Below are 19308 nucleotides of genomic sequence, written 5' to 3'. Positions count from 1 at the left end.
GTGATTAAATCTCCCAAATCCAAAAGAGGACTGTTTTGGGACCACCATTGGTAGCCCGTTTTTAGACCATTCACTACTTCAAGTTTATGGAGTACTAAACCATTACTAAGAAAACCAATATTTTAAAACGAGTACCCTGCAAAAAAAGCCCATATAATCTACTTTGTGCTGAGCTGCAAATCGCTTACTCTACTGAATAACTTAGATATAAATTAGCTTGCACAGATGTCGAAAAGTTTTAAGTGCTTCAAACGCAAGTTTTTCTTGAAAAACTGTTCTAATCAAAGCATGTGCGTCAACAGACAAGGTCATTCACTCACAACTCTTACGCCATTTCTTGATAATTCATTCGGTACCATTTTCATGACTGCTCACGACCCCCTTCCCCAATTTTAAGCTGGTAGCCCGGATTTAGACCCTAGCCCGTTTTTGAACCACTTTCTCTAATAAAGTTGAAGAGTGTCGTCAGTGCTTCAAATATAGGGAAAGAGATTGGACAAGTGCATCGAGTCTAATGAAGAGTACTTTGAAAGAGACTAAACGAGTTTCGTTATAACTTAACAAATTAACTGTTCAGAGCGAAATTACGGTTATTCCCCCCCCCCCCCCCCAATACCTCTCTAGTTGTGGTTGATAAATTTTGGTAGAAAAATATCTAAGACAAAGATTAACTTCAGTACTATAAAAACAGGTACGTGATAAAAATACAGGCATTTTTATGAACAATATTAACTAATTATTTTTATGCTAAAGACACGAGAAAGAGTACAGATATTTTTACCTGCTTCTCGAGCTCGTTTGTCAACTGCACCAGATCGGCCAATATTTTCGCTGCCAGCTAAATCAACCTAAATGTTTAACAGAGAAGAGTTTAGTATGAATAAATTTCAAATATTTATTTATTCAATATCAATTGAAAGTATAATTCCGTATGATATATATATGCACAACTATCTTCCTAAGCCCCCTTCAAAGAGCAATGGTCGAGTCCATCAAGTCCAGCAGATGCTGCTTTGGACTTAGTTTGCAATTTGAGCTTGCTTGAATGCAATTTCTTTTTCTCCAAAAAGGGGTTGTTCCAAATGTCTTTGACTGGTAAAACTTTGATTGATATAAGAAGCTTAAAATATTTTGCATTGAAAAGGGGTTTCTCGTTTCGTCAAAACACTTACGTGTGATAATGTTGGAACATTTTGCGCTTGGTTTCCTAATTTACTGAATTACCATATTATACAATACAAAAGGATTTCCATCAAGACCGCACTATTTTTACGGAATGAGAATGAATTCTTTGTACTTTTTTCTTTCTATTGGAGCTGTGTTTAGCTATTAAGCCTTTGGCAGACCTAATACGGCATCCAGTCTTTCATGTTCTACTATTAAGGCGCGAATATTAACGGCACAGATAGTTATGTAAGATATTACAAGATAAGTGGCTCTAAAATCAGAGTAAATGTTTCCCAATTTCATTTTTCCCCGTCATTGCACTTTACCCCCCATTCCCCTACTTCAGTTACAATAATAAAATGACCAGCTACTAACTGAGGAAAGTAGAGATGATTCTCTATCCTAATAAGTTTGATAACAAATGAGAAAATCAATCTTCAGTTGTGTTTAGTTTAGTAAAAATAATGCAGCTAATTAAATGTAGTATACAGTTTATAAATCGATACAACATCAAAACTAAATGGGGAGGATTGACTTGGGTCAAATCTCCCGGAGTTTAAGTGGGTCAAACCTCCCTTAACAGCCATTTTAGCAAAAACGTTTAAGACATTAACATAAAAAGAGAAAGGGAAAAATAAGTATGCAGTCTTTTGGTACATTAATCTGAGAACAAAAATATATCAATTCACTCTTTGGTACGTTAATGACTAAGAGCACGAGAGAGAAAACCTTGAAACCAAAAAAATTATATTTTTGCCTGAAAAAGGCATCACATATCGTTTCTCCTTAATTCGAAATAGCTAGTAGAGAGACAACTTTGGATTTCACTTTATACGATGCTACTATATGATACTCATCAGTTAAATGTTTAAACATGAAAGAGATGGTGAGACAAACCTCCCCTGTGGTCAAACCGCCCTAGTTTCCCCTTATCTCATTTAGTGCCAATCCACTAGTCAATATAATGGTTAAAAGTATGGGGTTGCGAGAAAATACTATCTACTGTTGCAGCACACAGCTGTGACATGCGTCTCAATATCAACATTCACGGATACTATTGGCAACTTGAAAGGTTCCATAGATGTCTTTCTAGTTGAAAAGTCTTAAATTACGTTCGTTACAAATCCCGTGTCGTTTTGCATATTTTCGTGCTTAAATACATATACAAAACATAAAAAGATTTGTAACCAACTTCCGGTTTGAAGAACTCCGTTTACTAAACTTACCATATTCAGCTTAGAAATTTGAGACTTCTCCACATTTTCACATTTTTCTTTGATGTGTATATTGGCTGTGAAAACTGTATGACTTCTACTTGACATTTCATTTAATAAGGTAGTTGCTCTATGTCTTTTCTTGCACCCTTGTTCCAAAATAGTGTAGACATCCTCGATACAGTTAACAGGAACTACTCTTAATCCATTAATTACTATTGAGCTCTATAAATGGGAAGAAAATATCCAACTTATATAAACAAAATATTTTCTAAAGTACCTCAAATTTGTAGGTTGAGATTTTTTTTTCCCAGAACTACTAGCAGCTAGTGAACAGTTAATCTGTGGTTATGACTCAACTTACATTGTTGTCATCGCGTTTGTCTTTCTGTTCTTTTTGCTAATTATTCATTATATATAAGTGAGGCAGTGAGAAGCAAAATAATTTAGCTGGCAAAACTAAAAACTTAAAGACAACTAGTACAAGTGGTCGAAAAAACTTCTGTTTTGTTGGAAAACATAGTACTAGTGGCCTTGGTAGATGTTTCTGGACAGCATAGTTAAAAAGTGCAATGAAACTCTACTTAGGCTTAGGTTGAGACTTTGCTTGGGTTTCAGTAAAGATTAAAAAGTCCGTACTTAATTCTTTTGCTGCTTAATGCCTCAATTTTAATCATCAAATCAATATACTCATTTAACCTATTTTGTCGTAAAAATAAATCATTGAAAATTAAAAGCATTCAAAAAACGCGTATTTGGAATATATTGTATAAATACTTTTAAATAGTCTTTGCGTAATTTTACGGTAATCTAGTCGCCTGAAACGAACAGCTGATTCTCTTTTTACGCTTTTTTTTTAAATTATTTTTTTTTAGACAAGCAACCGTCTCCAGCGGCTGCTTTTGTGTATTTAACAATAACAAGCTAAATATTAATTTTAAAAAACATTGTAAAATTTAATTCTCCCCCGCGTCTCCTGTTTTGACTTGTATTTTTACGATCGTAGAGATACAAATACAATGCAAAAATATTATCTTTCTTCCACTCGGGTATTAAGAAAAAAAATTAAAAAAATAATTTATCTAAAATTAAAGTTTATGTATACAGTGTTGCAAAGGTAATGATCCATACAGAAAGGCGTGATAGACCTTGCAAAAACAAACAACTTTTACACTGCAATGTGGGGTCGGAAAGCAAACGATAGGTTGAAAGAGGGTACTTTGTTTGCAGAAAAAAGGAATGCAATAAAGACCAAGAAAAACAATATGAAGACAAAAAACCTTTATTACAAATGCTCAAATGGACCCCCGCCAGCTGCAAGACTGCATTGAACAACGCACACGTTAGAATATTAATGTCATGTCATAAAGGTCTGCAGCGTTTTTTTCGGGACAGGTCTTCTGGTTACGCGATGGGCGTCCATTTGTTGGTACATGTTAATAATTCGGGCAACACCTGCTGGAAGAAGTTACAGTACTTGTATCCATCTAAATAAAGTAGTTATAAAGTTATAAAGGATTTTTGTCTTCATGTTGTTTTCATTCTTTATTGAATTCCCCATTTCTGCTAACCAAGTACCCTCTCACGGTCTGCCGTTTGTTTTCCGACCCCACATTGAAGTGTGAAAGTTGCTTGTTTTGGCAAAGTCTATCTCCCCTTTTAGTATGGACCATTCGTCTTGCAACACCCTGTATGTGTGTGTGTGTGTGTATATATATATATATAGCAAAAGGAAATTTTCCGCCAGCCTTCACCATTTTGCTTCTTATGAATACCATGTTGGCTAAGATCTCTAAACTAAAACTAATCCACAATAACCTTAGAAATTTGTTCCGTTCGTTCCAATCAGTAATATTAAAAATACAAAATGATTTTAATTTCTATTAGAACTTCATTGAAGTTTTTGTTGAAAGTAATGAAACACTTTATACGTGTTAAGCAGTAAATTATAGCCCGTAAGCCAGGGTTGAAGCAGAACTACATACAATATACCGACAGTTCGATTATGCCATCAAGAAACTCGAAATTCGTCCTTATTATGGACCTAGTCCGAAATAGGCAAACTGGAGGCAGATGTCACCATTGAGAAGATATACAATGGAGGGAGTGAAGACTTGCATTCGTGAAGGAAAGTCCCCAAGTCACGTGATAGATTTTAAAGAAAAGCATTGGATGAAATCAGTTTTCCTTCGCTAGTTGCACGCAAAATGTGTCAACCATTCGTCGGTTGAGGCACGTGACTTGAGCTCTTTGTACAAGCTTTTGCTTAGCGAATGATTGGATTAGCTCCCTCCATTTACCAATTCGTGCTCGAAGTGTCACTGACAATCCTGTTATGCCGTCCAGAGACCACAGTTTTGGACTCATCGGTCTGGAGTAGACATCTGCTTCCAACTCTGTTAGGTTCATCTCATTGAAGCTCAGAGTTTGTCTATTCCTCACTGATTAGTCCACAACAAGGACGAAACTGCAATCTTTGGATGGCATAACCGGGAAGTCGATGTATTGTATGTACTTCATACGTGCTTTACAAAGATACGATTTTGATTCGCTCCATTTTTCTAAAGAAAAGAGCAGTGCAGAAACTTCATTCAGGTATGACTTAGGTAATGCAAACTACCACACTAATACAGCGACTAACACTGGAAAAACAGAAGCATGACTCATCTGAGGTCACGACGTTCCGTCATCCAAATCGCTCCAGCATGGTACCATTTCAAGCGTTGACGTCTGTGCTGTAGGAACAATGGCAGTCTTCTTAACAGACAGCGTGAGTGCAAGCCACTTGCAACCAATCGACGGGTAACGGTTTTGGTCGACATGGGAATATACAGGGTGTCTTGCACATTGCACATGCATCAGAATGAAGGTGCACGTGGCATAAAGGACTGCCATCGATTGTCGGCAAATGCGTCGATCCATGCGTGCTGACGTCACTCTGGCTGCACCTCTACCTCTGAAACTTCTCATATTTCCTTGCTCCAACCATCTTCGCCATGGGCGATGCACCATGGATGCATCCTTGTTGGTATCAGTTGCGATTTGGCGCAAGGACCAACCTGTCATTCTCAGTTCCATTACCATACCACGTAAAATCGTCTGTCTGCTGAAAATGCCTCCGTTGACGGTGACTTGGCATTTTCTCCTATTAAACGTATCCTCCGAGACAAAAACGAAATTTCTTCGATGATTCGTCTGGCAGAAATAATGGCACGGATATTGCCCACTCTACACATAAGTTCCTTCTTTTATATCTTTCTTCACGTGCGTTGAAGCGTTGTGCATTTCACATCATTTGCAGAATTCAATGAATTGCGTGTGCCCTGAAATATGCATAAATTTCCGACCAAACCTTCTTAGTGTTGCATTTTCAATGTCAAACACTTTTTTACTCTGTACCGCTACTAATTAGTATTTCTACTAAAAGTTTTTTCTCTGTAAAACTCATTAAGCTATGCCAAAACAAAGCATTGATTTAGCTCGATTTATTTAGTTATTGTTCATTTAATTTTAAGAATTGAAAGGTTTCCTGCAAAAAAGGGCCCAGTTTCGACAGGTTCGCGTTAAAGCTTAAAACAAAGCATCACATTATGTGCAAAGAAAAACGTGGATTGGTATTTCCAGTTCTAATCAAGACCTTTCGAAAATTTTGAAAATTTAACTGCTCATTTTTTGCAATATTTTTTTTAAAGTACTGCATATAAGTATTCAATAGCTCAATGTTTTGAAAGTTTAAATGTAAAATAAAAATTGAAATTAAACTAGGTATTGAATGGTATTTCAAAAAAATAAAATCATACTTTTTGTGAAGTTTTGTCGAACATCTTTAGTTTAGTAAGATCATCAGATAGCGCAAGCAGATCATATATTTCTTCATTATACAGTTCAAGAAAACTGACTTTAATTTGAAACTCCACTTTCTTTCCTTCTAAACGATCAAAAAGATCTTTCATAGCACGAGGAATTATTCCTGCTAGAAGATCCTGAAAAGCAAAGGAATGAATAAGCAAGCGAAGATTCACTAAAGTACAAATTTTAAATAATATTGCCCAGCAGAAAGTTTTAAATTGTACTTTTATAGAGAGTTGAGTTTTAAATCTATCTTCTTTTTGCAGTTTAGAAGCAACAAATTTGCTTCAAAGAAAATGAGAAAATTTTCTCAATTTACAAAGCAGTTATGCTGATCATATTAAGAAAAAAGTTGGAATTCGGTGCAGGATGGAAAATCAGTTGGTTAACTGATTCACCATCTGCTGAACCAGTGAAACTAATTTGAAGTGTATAGCTGCTAGTGTCGGACCTCAGTCAGCTAAATTTTCAATCTAATAATTGACTACAGTTAACATTTCCTTCTGGTTAATTTCATTACTCCTAATGTCAATCACATACGACTATAAAAGTTCCACTTACTGACTTATAAAAGGCAATGTTGAGATGGCTATAGTCGTCAAAAACGATTGCATTTAGCTAAAGTTTAGTCCAGAAAATATTAGTCAAATTTTAACTAGATTAAATTTAGTCAAAATTAACTTAGAATTGACATACATTCTGAGAATTATTAATTTCGATCTGCATTTGTGCATACTGAAAAGTGAATTGTGAACTGTTGACAGGTATAATTTGCAATGGAATTCTGCAAAAGCATGTATTAAAATATCTATTTCCAACAGCTGAAGTGAACACGAGCTCTCAAACATCCTTTCCACCCAAACAAAAAAAGGTCTATTATGACGAGTAAGAAACTTAAAATGTTTTGTGTGAACCGCAAAAGATTAGAATGTATCAAATTTTGAAAATTACTTATTTTCGTTGATCATTTAAGAACTGTTTAGTTCCAGACTTTAATCAACAGTATATTTAAGAACATAGCTAAAATGTTGCGGGATAGGTGGCGTTGCAAACTGAAAATATTTTACCATTTCCCTTTGCTCCACATTCTCCTACATAGTTTAAATTTTTGACTTATGGTCTCATTTCGGTTTACGGTAAATCCAGTAAATGACCACGCAATCTAAAATGTAAAATTTTGGTTAGGTACACACAAGAAATGCCTTAATTTTCCCTTCTAAAAATCAATTGTTTATCGGATTTAAAAGGGACTAAATTATGTACCGAGAGTAAAAAATTGATCATTAGCAATATTTTAGACCGTGAGGAATTGTGAAATTCCGAATTAGACATTGATTTTGAAATGCACCGTATCACCGAAGAGTTTTCTTTAAATTAAACATTAGTCATTATACAGTGGTGGACAAAATTATAGAATCAATTTTTGTTTCTTTTGTTTCAATTACAACATAAACCAGTTTAAATTATTTTCATTGAAGTAAAGATGAATAGTTGAAGAAATAGTTCTAAAATTAGTACATCTTATCAATTAAATTTAAAAAATTCATAAAATTAGAAAATTTAATATTTTATTATTGCGTGAAACCTGGACAAAAGTATAAACTCAAAGGTGAAAAATCCAGAATTACGAGAAAGTTTCGTTCGAAAATGTTAATTTACCGCCGTAGAATGATTAAATGTTGCCATCAGTGATTGCTAAAAGTTTTGTTTTTCGAAATTTATGAGAAACATATAAATGCACAGCTGGACAAAATTATAAACTTTTTTTTTTTTTTTTTTCATTTTTTCAGTCATAATTTAACTCAGTTAAAAAGAAAAATTGTTCCAGTAAAGATAAAAAAACTCTCAGCATGGTAAAGCAGGATTGGCTTTTCTTAATGAAAGATAGAGCGCTGAAGATTACCAATTAATACTGGAAAATCATCTTTTACCTTTTGCTCATCTGATTCCTGGAGGTAACTGGTTATTTCAGAAAGATAACGGGAGTGTACACACAGCGAAAAGTACAAAAGAATGGATTAAGCGCTGGGGTATCAAAGTTGTGAAATAGCCAGCTCGTAGTCCGGATCTTAATCCGATTGTAAGTCTTTGGGGGACCACGGTTCGCTAAGTTTATCATGATCGGCACCAGTACCAAACCACAGAGGAATTAAAAAGGGCAATACTTTCAGCATGGAACCATATGCCATTGCAGCTGTTAGAAACTCTTGTGAAATCTACATGCCCAGCCGCATATTCGAGGTAATTCAGAAAACTGGGGGGCCAACTTGTTTTTTTAAAGTTTGTAGTTTACACTAATGGCTAGATTTAATGCAGTATTAATTTTTAAAACAGTTCAAATATTGATCTTTTTTTTTTCAATTTATCCATGTTAATAGCAAAATTATTTTCCTAAATCTATGCTTTTGTTTTACTGAAGTAATTGCAAATGTAACTTAATTAAATTCAAAAAATAAATAAATAAATAAATAAATAATAAATAAATAAAATTTTGTCAGCTTATAATTGTGTTTTTTGCAGTATTGTAAGTTTGTAATTCTGTAGTTCAGCATTGTAGCCCAGTGGTTGGGTAGTTGAATACGGAAGTAATTGGTGGAAAGCTGGAAATTGTTTTAATTTATGCCGCATGGGTCTGTAATGACCATACTACCCCCTTCTACTAAGTGAGCTTTCGCCACAGCGTCCAAATTAGTGCCAAAAAACACCTGTTTTTTCCATTAGTGTTACAATATCTCAAAAATGGCTCTTAAAACGACCAAAAATACTTGCAGGTTTCTTGTAGAGCACAAAATACTGAACAAAATGAGTACCTACAACCTACATTTTTGTTAAATATTAAGCTCACAACTCTATTTCAAAAATTGGCTTAAATTACTAATTAAGCGCTTAAAGCCAGAACGCACCTCGTTCCTACGCTCCCTAACGTAAAAAAATGGCAGGAAAACTTTATTATGTTCATTATTGTAATAGAAATATATCGTAGGTGGAATAGAAGTATGAATGAGAAGGAAGAAGTTGAAAATAAGGAGGGAGGGGGGGAAACGCGTATCCAGGTTAATTATGCTAACCCCTTCCCACTCCCACCGGCTCTCCCTTTCTCCACTGAAATACCTTCGTTCCCTCCCTTCCGTCCACTCACCCCTTTCTTAGAGGCCGAATAAACCTTTTTATGCTGAAATTTCTCCCATTCGCTAAAAATTCCGGAGGGTGGTTTCTTACAATCGAAATTTTAATGCATTTCCAATGGGAAACTATTATACAATATATTTAACAACACAGCTTTTATATCTAAGTAATTCTTAAAAGTAATTCTTCTAAGAAATTAAAAATAGTATAAAAGAAAATAAGTTCAGAAATGCAAAATTCGCTTCTCAGAGTATGTATGATGAAATTATACTCGAAACAGTATTCATATATCACTCATAAAAAGTAATCTTCTTTTTATCTAACTATTGACGATAAATAAACAGTCAGACTTATTTCAATGAACACTCAATTTTTGCATTCTAGTAGTGCAAAATGAAATATTGATCAAATTAACACACAGATAAGAGTAATTAAAAAGGTACTAGACACGTAATTGTAGAAAATATATTTAATTACGAAAACGTGAGGTACAAAGGGCAACATTCCAGATTTCAAAACAGCTCTTATTTTCTTATGTTAAATAAAGAAAGACATTAGATATTAAAAGTAAAATGCAATATATACATATGGGTCACCTAAAATGATACGTTGAGCATCGCTAAAACATTTGACAACATGTGAAAGTTTCACATTGTGTGGAATTGTGATAAAAACTACAATAATTTTCTAGCTTAATGAAATTTAACATAAACAATTTTGTTACACATAAAATAAACAGTTAAATGAACTTAATTTTTTTTCTTGACGCTGAAAGTGTGTTGCAAATGTCAGTGTCAGTTTGGTCATTGCCACTTTCATTATTTTGCAAATGATCATATCGCTCCTCCAATGAGTCAACTTCTTCTAAATTGTCCTCCAGTATATCAATTTCCGCTTCTAAGTTAGTTGAGTTTGAAGTGCCGTCATCATCCTCCGGAGAGTTGGTGCATGCGTGCCCTCTGCAGCTGTAGCATATTGCAGAGCAGTTGATGCCCGCTTTTCTACAGCTACACGCCAGAGTACAGCCTTTTTTGCACTTACACGAAATCGTGGAGAGCAATTCTAAAGGAGCTGGTTCTTTGCGGGTTGCGACTGGGAATAGTCCATGCTTATTTTTTTTCCAGCCCCAATCTAAGGGGCTTTTCGTGAATCCACTCCAATATTGAATTTGCAAAAATGTACGGAAAGAGTGCTCACGTGCTGCTGCTGCAGTGGGAGGAAGAGTGGCTAAATTAAAAGTACTTTTTATTAGTGATTTTTTAAAAAGCTTAAACCTCAAGGAATTTAATGTTTCTTCACTGTCCTTTCCCCCATATAATGCTATCAAAGTTTTTTGCCCTGCTTCATCAATGCTATCAGGGGATGCATTTTCATTACGGAAAACTTTTACAGTTTGTTGTAACACTGTACAGTTCAAGATCTTGACAAATTTCTTTTTCCCTTGTCTAAAAAGAGCAGATGTTGTATCGCAACCACTGAAAGCGTGGAGAAATAAAATATTTTCTCTGATGTATGGAGCTATGTTCAGAGTTGCTGCACAGTATAAAGTGTCTTTTATGTTGCCTCTGCCAGGCTTCAAGAAAAAACTATTTCTCGAAGTAGTGGTTGCTGCCATTATTACTAAAAGGTCGATGTCTTCACCCACAACTATGACACATTCAGACTCATTTTCGATTTCTTTAGCAGTTTCAATTATAAGGTAGTCTGCATCTTCATCCGCTTGCTTCACAACAAAACCTTCTTTTTGAAATTTCACACACAACATATTAATAAGCTGTTGTTTGTTTTTATCATTTGATAGAAATTTTTCTTGAGGCATAGTTACTAACATCGATTCATCAAATATAACGTAACCAGCTTTGTGTTTCTTTGTTCGTCTGTTGCGTTCAGCCGACTTGGTACTTTTTGCTACACAATCATCAGGATAACCATCAAAAACTATAGTGGACCTTGCACTGAAATGCCTTTTGATGTAATCAACATATTTTTGCAGAATGGAGGAAAATGAATCCCCTTTTTGCCACACTAACTTATGTAAAAGAAACCCACCATCGACCACATGACGTGCTGAATTCAGTGGAACAACATCAGTAGCAGAAAACAAATCATAAAATACTGATTTGCGTGTCTTACGTAGTCCTTCTTCATCAAATAGTGACAATGGGAAAGGTGCCAATTCAAATGCAAAATAGTTTCGCAACTCTTCATCTGACTTTTTCAGGAGGGAGATTCTTCTAAAAATTGTGTCAGGATTTACAGGAATAAATTCATCGTGAACTTTTACCTTACAGCTGGAACCACGAATAGGCATTACTCGGTTTTTCCGTTTAAGTTTAACATCGGCAAAGTTATTACCAACAATTTTTGACAGTGAATCAGTTCCAATTTCGTAAGCATTGTGGCAATTAATGCTTTCATCTGCCACAATACCGTTTGATATTGACATGAGATGTTCACTGTTTGGAAATGGATCATGGGATGAGAACCAGTTAACCAGTTTCTGTACATCTGCCTCGTCTCTTGTGATTCTTGAATCCCTAGCATCCGCATGCTGTTCAGTCGAGACGAATGATAAGTTACAAAACTCCTCAACTTTCTGAGAAACTTATACAAGAATTGGCATGGAGAGAATCCATTTGGCCATTGTACTGTCAGAAATGCCTCGTCCTCGAGTCAACCCTCCGGTAGACTTCATAGATCTCATTAGAGTTTGCTCTATCGTCATATCTGTCCAAAGACCGCACCAAAATTTATCCGAGCGTCTAATTGTGAAAAACCCTTCAGTAACAAACTTATTGTAGTCATTCTGATCAAGTCTGACTTTTAGATCAATCATATCTTGCAAATAAAGGTGGCAGGATTTTGCATATAACAAATGTCCACTTGAATGGAAATAGGGTAGCATCATCTGTATGGATTTTAGATGCATATCCCAGTTTCCACTTCTTTCTGCAAATATAAATTGTTTCATTATGGTAACCATGCGGAGGTACTGAACCCATAGTTTAGATGTAGGTCCATTTTTCTCAAGTTCACTCAGTTTTTGTGTGCACTTTCCAATCAAACTTGCGATAGTTGGGTCTGATGTGTGAATCGTATCAATATTGCAGAGAACTTTCTCAATTGATGCATGCTCGTCTGTAGTTATAATCATTTGAGAGAGAATTAATTTGGTCATTGCCAGATGAACCAATATATGAGCCCTAACAGCTCTTGAATAGGCGTGCCCTGACAGCATTTTGTCAGTAGACCCAGCTGCATATATGATGTTGAATACGTCTTGTAATCCACTACCAACCATTATATAGCCAATGGTGCCCAGGTAAGACATGATGAGATGGAAACCACCAAGCCTCAGCACAACTGAACTAAATTCAGGATTTGAAGCAACAATTTCTCGACCTTTCATGTATAACGGTTGATCAAAAGTTACAAAGCAACATTTTTGATTTGAAGACTTACATTTATCGATGGCAAAGAGAAGTGCTGTATGAATGGTGTCATAGCTGCTTGGTGGAGCATTGATGAAAGGCAGATACAAAATGCGTGATTTTGAGTAAGCGTTGACAGAGGTGTTTTTTTCCATGAAGCCATTCCAGCCTGCAACACTCAATCCTTTCCACTTGGCCAGAATCCATGCAAAATCACTTGGTAAAAGTGTGACAGCATGTGAAATAGGGTTTATTTCATCTAAATCATGAATTACTTCATTTTTAAGTCCATGTGTTTTTTGAAATGGTTGAATTCGGATAGCAGGAAATTCTTCGACGACATCAGCTGTCTTGATTTTCTTCAGCCTATCAATTTTTTTATCTGAATAGGCAGTAGTTGCAGGCGTCACACACTGAATTCCTCCCATCGCATGCAAAGTGCTAGATCCATCTAAAGTGTCAACATTCACATCTGCATTATCAAAGACGTACTGAGAAAATGATCCAGGCATCACTGCGCTTAGTGGATGACTTAGACAAGACAACTCAAACAATCTCACTTCTTCATAATTGCTGCAAAACCCCATGGCATAAAGCAAATTTATAAGGTCTTTTGATCCATGATTTTTGTAAAGTAAGGCACCAAGACCAACCTGTAAGGAGGATATGAAAGATCTAGGCCTTGCAGCTGCAGTAATAGCATGACCAATTGCAAGAATTTTTACGCGCCATTTATCTTCGTTTGCCCGTTTACCCTTCATTATAATTTTTTCTAGAAAGGTCATCAGTGATTCAGGTATTACCTCTCCTATATCACTAAGAAAACTATCTGGTTTTGGGTATTGATCCATTGAATGTATCATGGACCTCATGTCTTCCAGTATAATGCCAGCAGCTGCTTCCACGACACGAAGGCGTTCCACTCGTTCATCTTTATTCCGTGATTCATACCACTTATTTGAAAGAATCTTGTACCCCGTATTGCGGAAACAGATTATTGGTTCTCTATTTTTTCCTGCGGTTATAATGATGTCTTGGCCATATTTGTCTTGCAACCTTTTTTTCGATGCCTTTTCGCTTGGAATATGCCCTTTAAAATCTTTCAATATGTCTTTCAAGGAAAACTGGCATTCATCTTCATTTCCCTCCAAATGTCGGCAAACATGTTCAAAAGCAGCGGTGACCTCATCGACTGGAGGGCGGCCAGGAGCAGCATCAGTTGTAATTTTCAAAAAATTTTTGAAACACGAACTGTGATACCTGCCTTCTACTTTCACAAGTTCACTTACAGGTGTGATTCGAAAGGTGACCTCTTCACTCCACTTATCACCTCTCTTCTGAGCAGCTTTTAAAACTTGATTCCTAAATTCTGTTGTTTCTACACGATGAACTTTTTCACGTCTGTTAACTGGTTTTTTCATTTCAAGTTGGAGGAATTCTTGTGATGCGTCCTTACCACAAAGTACACAGTGTGTTTTAAAGTCAAAGTTCTGTAAATCTGATCGCGTTATGCAAACTTTTACCTTTTCTTTTTCGGCAGCAATAATACTTTGGCTCCTGGTGTAGGATTTTTGGCATTTTATATGCACTTGCACCATTGTAAGCTCTTTGAATTTGATATGCTTTCCGTCTCTTCTTCTATGGCTGCTTTCAACAAATTTTTGAATACCACGTTCTTTGACTTCAATCACATCACCTTCAGTGTATGATTTATCGCAAATCACGCACAAGTCAGCCATGTTCCTCTCAAAAAGTTCACTCACGCAAGCACAGAGTTAACTTGACTTCGAAATCAATACAGCAACTCAGTGGCATATCCACGGAGGAGGGGAGGGGGGAGGGGGTCCTGGGTTAAATTCCTCCCCAGAACTTCGACACATTCATTTTTTCAAAATAAATTTTAAGTAACGGTAGTAGAGGGAAAAGGCCGGTTCTGCGCCAGGAGGGGGCTCTAGGGCTCATAGCCCCCTCTCACTCCGCCTCCTCCGCCTCCCACTCCCCCTCTGACCTTGGGTTGCGCGTGAAACTTGAAGAAGATGACGGGGTTTTCCCGAGATTTCGCTCTTCCTCGCTTCCGCTCTTCCTCGCTTCCGCTCGCGTTTTCGCACCGTGAAAGGTTATGAAGGTATTTATTTAACGCGCTTTTTTTAGTTTCGGTTTTCGGTTGGCAACACTTGTTGTCATGACAACCAGAGTTTTTAGTTTTCGGTTGGCAACACCTGTTGCTATGCTTTAACTTATGCGGTGTTTAACGTTCATGGCGCCATCTATTGAGAGGTTTATTTTTATTTTTTTTATTTCTACGAATTTAATTATTTTTATTTTTACACAGTGTTGAAGTTGGGAATCGAACACCCAAACTTTGAGTTAGCAAAAACGTATGCTAACCACTATGCTATATTTTTCATTACTCTTTCAGTCTTAATGTGAATCTGTACCATGACAACGAATATTACAATTAAATTAATTTTAAAACCATCAGTTAATTTACTCTTTAGTACTAATCATGGCATATCATTAACTGAATTTCAGCTCATAATTGAAACTATAACCATTATTATTATTTTTCATAATAACAAAGTTTTCACTTAAGTAAAGATTTATTTAAATACAACCCATTCGAGATTTTAGATTTATTTCAATGCTTTGTGGACTTGAAATATATTTTAAACTTTGATTTTCTTTTTCATGCATTTCAAACTTTATCCTTTTTACTTTTTCTAACTTGTTAAATTTTCTTAACTAATTTCTTTTTTCTTTGTCAAATTTACAAATATTTTTTCTAACTTGTAAAAATTTCGAAGAAATAATTTTCTTAACTAATTTTTTTTTTTGACTTTCATACAACAAAATATTTTTTCTTACTTGTTAAATTTTCAAAGAAATAATTAACTTAAATATTCTTTCACACATTTTGAACTTTAACGTTTTTTCCTGTCATTTAGCACTTTGATTTTTTTTTCACTATTTTAGCGTTTTTCAATTATTTTCAGTCTTTAACTATTTTCTTAACTTTTTAGTCTTTAACTAATTTCAAGCATTTCAGACTTAGATTATTTTTTCGTGATTTCGATTTTTTTTTTTAGTATATTGTAGAGTTTGATCATTTTCTCGCTTGTTTTTACTTTATCGTTTTTTTCCGATATTTTTAAACTTAGAAATTTTTCGCAATTAGTGACTGGAATTGAAACCTCAAATTTTTCGAAACATTATCAGGTCTACAATTTTCATCCAACTAATTTAATTTAAAAACTTGCAATCAATTTACTCTTAGTAGTAATTAACACATATCATTAACAAATTTTTACGGATTTTAAGAAATCAACTTAATTAATTTTTTCCAGTAAGCAAATTCCGCACTCAAGTTACATTTCATCACTGCATATACGTTTCAAGAGTTTCATTGAATTTATCACATACCATTTAATTAACTCTAATAATTACTTTTTCATTAATACTTAACTTAATCATTTTATCATACATTTATTCCAGTTACAAAATTATGCTTAAAAGTTATTTATTTTTCTTAGCACAAGAGATTTTAACATGTTCCTACTAAAATGCTTTTCACTCTAGTTTGAGTTTACTAAAATAGCAACTCATTTACGATTTAGATTCATTTAATCGTCTTTGATTCTTTTTCATTATTATTATTTTACATTATCACATACGTTATTATTTTTATACATTTATCCATTTAATTTTCCAAAATCTACAATCAATTTACTCTTCGTATTAATTAACACTTATCACTATCAAATATTTTCATGAATTTTAAAAATTATCTTCTTAAATAATTTTTTACTGTAACCAAATTTCCCACTTAAGTTATATTTTATCACTACATATGCTTTTCATGAGTTTCATTTAATTTATCGCATTTCATTTAATTAACTCTAATAATTATTTTTTATCATCGATATTTAAGTTAATCATATTTTCCTTCATTTTTTTTTTCATGCAAACACTCTTGATGGAATAAAACAAAATTTTCAACTTTCATGAATTAAATCCCCTCTGACTATTTTATTTTACTTTACCATACTTTACTATTTTACTTACTGCGTTTTACTATTTATCATTCATTACAGCTTTTCCAAAATATTACTTTACAACCAACTAATTTCATTAACAGAATTTTCATTACAATTTATAAATTTCACTTTTATTTAATTATTTTTACCTACGCTAAAATAAAACACATCACATAAAAAAGTTAAACATCAATGAAGATCCCGAGAAATGTTAAAATTATAAGTCGAGTATCAAAACTTCATGTCAGCAAATTTTAAAAATAGACTTACCGAAAAATAACTTCTACTGAAATTCATTTCAAAACTTGGAATCAATTTACTCTTAGCATTAATAAACACTTATCATTAAGAAATTTTCATGGATTTTAAAAATCAACTTATTTAATTTTTTCCAGTAAGCAAATTTCGCACTCAAGTTACATTTTATCACTACATATGCTTTTCAAGAGTTTTATTGAATTTATCACATTTTATTTAATTATTTTTTGATTAGTATTAAACTTAGTCATTTTATCGCTTAGTATTTAACTTAATCATTTTCTTGCTTGTTTTTACTTTATCGGTTTTTTTTCCCGTTATTTTTAAACTTAGAAATTTTTCACAATTAGTAACAGGAATCGAACCCACAAATTTTTCGAAACATTATCAGGTCTACAATTTTCATCCAACTAATTTATTTTAAAAACTTGCAATCAATTTACTCTTAGTAGTAATTAACACTTATCATTAATAAATTTTCACGATTTTAAAAAAATCAACTTATTTAATTTTTTTTCCAGTAAGCAAATTTCGCACTCAAGTTACATTTCATCACTTTATATGCTTTTCAAGAGTTTCATTTAATTTATCACATTTTATTTAATCAACTCTATTAATTATTTTTTGATTAGTATTTAACTTAGTCATTTTATCGCATAGTGTTTTACTTTATTATTATTTTTTTTTTCATACAAGCACTCTTGTTAGAATAAAACAAAATTTTCAACCTTCATGAATTAGAATCACTTTGGCTATTTCATTTTCCCAATAATATTTTACTTTAACAACTAATTTCTTTAACAAAATCGATATCATTTATTTTAGTCTTTATCCTTTTCGAACGATACATTCAAATGGACAGCTATACGTTAAATTAAGAAACTTAATCTAAATTTTGACAAATTAAGTTATAGCTAAATACTGACTAAAATTAAGTACAAAAGACTAACCTTTTTGGGGTGAAATCCCTCAAGTACCAGCTATCGCGAAGTTATTTAAAAACAGTGAATGAAATTGTAATAAGTGGATTGTTAATTATAACTCAATCTCACAAAATTACAATTACACGCATGTTTTATTTGAAATCGCTGCATACGGCTGGCTGCCCATCGTCGATTTGCAGAACGCATGCCGTGATATCGCAAATCAACTCGGCTGTTGAAAAAAACTACCGTAATCCTACAGCACTTCGGATCGTCCACACACACACCGAGGCGAATTGAGAAAATGACTTTATCAATATTGCTATCTACCCCTTTACCGATAACAGATAACAAACCCCACGTGCTAGTATTATTCACCACCTGGCCTACGTCTTTCAAGTGATGTCACTGTTTCTGACCAATTAAAATTAGTTCACGTTTCTCAAATATCAAGCACATAGATCGACAATAGCCTGATGTCAGGTTTTCCAAACAAAATTTTAGATTTTAATTCGTAGTTTCGAATTAATTTCTTTTTCATTTCAAACTTATAAAAAAAAATTTCCAGCTTGTAAGAATATTTCTTTCAAAAACAGATTTTTGATTCAAAACAGTATTTTTTCAAACTTGTAATATTTTTCTACTTAGAGAATGAAATCAAAAATTTTTGTTTTCTTTAATCATATAAAATGTTTTTAAGAAATAATTTCTCAAACTTGTAATATTTTTCCACTAATTAAAAAAAATCAATTTTTTTTTTCAATCATATAAAAATAAATTTTTAATCTTACAACAGTAAATTTTTCCGCAAAAATATTTTTTTCAAATCAAAATAATAATAATAATAATATTTTTGTAACATATTGTTTTTTTTCCTTTCAATCTTTTTTTTTTTTTTTTCAAAAATTTTCAAACTTACAAAATAAAATTTTTTCAACTGAATCTTCAAACGAAATGATTTAATTAAATTTAAAACTCAATATCACTTTACTCTTAGTATTAATAACCAATAGCACTTAACCATTTACTCTTTGCACTCTAAGTATTAATTAACACACACGCATTACAAATAATAATAATAATATTTAAGATACTTACAAATCATCCACTCAAGCTTTCAAATATCCATCTAGCATGTTATTGTTCATTCGTGTGAGGGAACTTGTAATAAAACTTTACTTATCAACCGAAATTATAAGCGAAAATATCGCATTTTTTAGCACTTAATATAATCCTACAATTAACAAATTGGTTTTAACTTTGAATTTAAGAAAAATAAAAACTATTACACACTTAGTAACATATC

General features: G+C 33.5%; 1 protein-coding gene across 1 annotated transcript in view; it reads right to left on the bottom strand.

Moving 5' to 3' along the window:
- The window catches only part of LOC129219029 (kinesin-like protein KIF11-A), a 75902-nt gene extending 64235 nt beyond the window's left edge, over window positions 1-11667 (bottom strand). The window contains exons 1-5 of the mRNA XM_054853349.1: window positions 11490-11667; window positions 10747-10874; window positions 6182-6364; window positions 2394-2606; window positions 782-848 (exon numbers count right to left, since the gene is read on the bottom strand). Coding sequence (XP_054709324.1) covers window positions 782-848; window positions 2394-2606; window positions 6182-6364; window positions 10747-10874; window positions 11490-11667 — 769 coding nt within the window. The remainder of the gene's footprint in view (window positions 1-781; window positions 849-2393; window positions 2607-6181; window positions 6365-10746; window positions 10875-11489) is intronic.
- Between the last annotated feature and the right edge of the window lie 7641 nt (window positions 11668-19308).

The sequence above is a fragment of the Uloborus diversus genome, chromosome 3, assembly GCF_026930045.1.
Source record: "Uloborus diversus isolate 005 chromosome 3, Udiv.v.3.1, whole genome shotgun sequence".
Lineage (NCBI taxonomy): Eukaryota > Metazoa > Arthropoda > Arachnida > Araneae > Uloboridae > Uloborus > Uloborus diversus.
This window is presented reverse-complemented; position numbering and strand designations above follow the sequence as displayed.